Below are 3558 nucleotides of genomic sequence, written 5' to 3' on the forward strand. Positions count from 1 at the left end.
GATTTCTTGGCACAACTTGGTGAGCACGTCCAGGGCAGCATCTGTTAGCTGAAATATGTCAATTGATATACCACCTATTCCTGGGGCCTTATTTTTGCTATTTCCTTCAAAGCAGCTTGAACTTCTTCCTTCATCACCATATGCTCTTGCTCATATGTAATTTCATTAAATTCTTGAGGTTATAGACAGAATGAAATTACTCCTTAGAGTTTCAGTGCTAATTTTTATTAATACTCACTCTTAATGTTAATATTTCAAGAAAAATTAGCTAATCAATAGTATTTTGCAAATAAATTTCCGAGCCTTTCTTTTAATGCATTTTTGTTGTTGTTGTTGACTTGAATTTCCTACCTCTTGCTAGCAGTGAGGTGGGTTGACCACACGACTTAGGGACTCCTTCAGGAAGACATTGTATTCTAAAGCTTAGATTCTTATGAAGATAAATCCTGTGTTTGCTTAAAATACTCTTCTTTGTTGTTCTGTTTTATATATAGTAGAGATGTTGCAAGAGGTGCCAGTGAGCTTCTAAGTATTAAGAACAGAAAGAAACAGAAACTTGATGAAAAGCAAACTGTTTCTTGAATTTAACTTTCTTGCAAGCATTTCTCTCATTTAAAAAAATAGTTCACAAGGATTTTTATCAATAAACCTTTCATTTCCTGTTATTCAGAATCTTATTTTTGGTTATTTAAGAGCTGTTCAAATTCTGTTCCTATTAATTTTAATTATAATTTTCCTTTCCCCTTTGTAGATCACCATTTGCTGCAGTGACAGACTATTCAGTTACAAGGAATAATGTCATACAACTGTGCTTGGAATTAACAACAATTGTGCAACAGGTATTAGTTCACAAGCTTTCTTTCTATTACTGTATTAGTGTAAACTTTACTTTCCTTCTATTAATGTATTTAATATTCCAACAGTGAGAAATACTCATTTTTAATAAATAGTATATAAAATACTGACTTGGAAGTTTCTCATTCAAAGACAATTGATCTGAAAGAAATCTAATATGTAATTATTTACTGAGAAACAATGCACATACTCCAGTAAACATGGATTTTATTCACCAGAAGAAAAAGGAAACAGAATGTATAAAGATAATATACTAAGATCATCCTATCAGTTAGAGGTGACTGAGCTATCTTTCCTTTCACAAAATTCAATACCCCACTCAGAAAACATTCTTATGATCTAACCTATGATTCATTTCTTATGAGTGAAACTATTAGTGTCACTTATATATGCACATATACAAACAGAAATACTGTATTTTAACAATAATTTTATAAACTTATTTCCTATATGGATTAGTAAATATCTAAGCCATAAATCCCCAAATGTAATGCCTTCAGGAATTCACCAGCCTGTTAGATACAAGGTAGAGTGGTAGAATCTGGATTAATTCAACAGTACATAAACCAAGCCAAACCCACTGCTAATTCATTTATTCTACTTCTTAGGGACCCTAAGATTGTAAATTTTTGTAGAAGCAAATATCCATATCTTTCTCCTAAAGAGAAGTTCATGGGTTTTAGCCAAATTTCTGTTAGCATTTGAATACTTAAATGCTAACCTTTCCATTAGCATTTTATTACTTTAACCCTTGTACCAGTAGGGTTCCACAATAGCACATAAAACCAAAGCTAAATTCACTGCTGTTGAGTGGATTCTGATTCAAGGTAATCTTCCATTGGCATTCTGAGGCTATAAATCTTAACGTGAGGAGACTGCCCTTTTTTCTCCCACAGAGTGACTAACAGGGTTAAACCTTTTAGTTAGCAGTCCAGCACTTAGTCTACTGTGCTACTAAGGCTACTTTGAAAAGTGCATATATGGAAGCACTTACTCAAATCAAATAATAAAATACACATGAGAGCTGAAGCCTTCAGCTACCACTGTGTATGCCTGATGTAAAGCCTATTGCTGCTGCTTCTTTGTCAGGATGCCTTTGTTAGTCAACCTATGCAATGATGCAGAAATAGGGAAAACAGAGGATTAACTATGATGACACATATTATTATATACATTGGCGAAGTTCATGATTTAATTTATTCCTCTACCCTTGTCCTTTGTTACCAGGAATGATTATGAATTTATCACATTACTTGTATCTCTTAAATAAGAAATTATATCATTACAAAGCTGGCTTAGTGGGTAAGGAGTTGCATTTCCATCCAAAGGCACGTGGTTTGAATCCACCAGCTTTACTGCAGGAAAGATGGACAATCTTCTGTGCAATTTAGAACCTCTGGAAACCTGCTAGAGGGTCAGCTATAAATCTCTTGATACTTGACAGCAATGAAAGAAGGAGGATTTTTGTTGTTCTGTATAGATTTTATTTGCATCATTTATATGAAACTGCAAGTTTTAAGGTGTTTGTTGTTTTTTGGTTTGGGTTTTTTTTTAAGACTGACAACTAACTGAGTTTTAATTTCAAAACACATCAGACAACCAATCGAATTATATTATGGCAGTGAGGAAATTAGCTACAATTTAACAAGACTTGAGGAAGAGAGTGAACCTGAGCTCTGAAGTACTATGAAAATTTTATTACATGTTTATTTTGTATCAGTAAATGCTAATTCTGCATTCATCCCAATGAATAGTAGGAAGAAAAGTGTAACTTTAAGATACAAGCTAGCAAATTTCCTCTATTAAGGTTCAGATGTTTATTGTTATGTGCTATTAGAATGGATGCTTTCAGAGGCTGTTAAACACATGGGAAGATATTGCCCATCATTCCCCTGCAAAGCAACTGGCAGATTAAAACTGCATGCCTTTGAGTTGGCAACACAACAGCTTTGCCCAGTGGGCCATCAGTGCTTCCTTAGAAAGTAAATATATTAAAGGTTTTGAGTTTTAGGCCATATGGTCTCCTAAAATTGTTCAAGTAAGGTGATGTGGCACAGACGCATTCAGAGATAATATAATAAATGGACATGGTCATGTTGCAATAAACTTTATTTGCAAAAACACACATGAGGCTGATTTTGGCCCACAGATGTGATTTACTGACCTATGTTCAGAGACCAGAAGAATCAGCATCACTTGCAAACTTCTTGGAAACTCAGATACTTGAGAACTGCTCCAGATATGTTGTTGTAAGTTTGCTGGTTTTCTCACACATGGTTCTAGGGCACAGGACAAAGAAATAATACTATTTTATTAAATGTATGTATGTGTGCATTTTTATTGTTATTTTATACTCTCCTTGATATTAAAAATCTGATTTTTTTATTTTAGTAATTTTAATGAACATTTACAGATATTTTGGATTTCCACTCATTCATTGTTGCACTTTTCTCCCTGCCCAGCCCACCATCCCAGTTTGCTCCTCTCTTCGAAAAGTAAAAGAAAAATTATTTTTTTTGTATACCATCCCCCCACACCTCTCCCACCGCTCCGAGTACACTCCACTAGGCTACCTTAATTCTGGACCCTTGTGATAACCATAATACCCTATCATAGCTTTTAAATTATTCTCTCCCTCATCTGTTTCAATGCCATATACATAATTTATCCAGTTTTTCTCAGTCTTACCCCAACCCTGATGTC

The 3558-nt window shown here is 34.2% G+C and overlaps 1 protein-coding gene across 1 annotated transcript in view; it reads left to right on the forward strand.

The window, feature by feature from the left end:
• Positions 1-3558, forward strand: part of CNKSR2 (connector enhancer of kinase suppressor of Ras 2) — a 287354-nt gene that overhangs the window by 30333 nt on the left and 253463 nt on the right. Inside the window, exon 3 of the mRNA XM_006899544.1 lies at positions 752-839. Within this exon, the coding sequence (XP_006899606.1) occupies positions 752-839 (88 nt within the window). The remainder of the gene's footprint in view (positions 1-751; positions 840-3558) is intronic.

The sequence above is a fragment of the Elephantulus edwardii genome, unplaced genomic scaffold (genome assembly GCF_000299155.1).
Source record: "Elephantulus edwardii isolate Elephantulus edwardi_28Jun2011 unplaced genomic scaffold, EleEdw1.0 scaffold00260, whole genome shotgun sequence".
Taxonomy (NCBI): domain Eukaryota; kingdom Metazoa; phylum Chordata; class Mammalia; order Macroscelidea; family Macroscelididae; genus Elephantulus; species Elephantulus edwardii.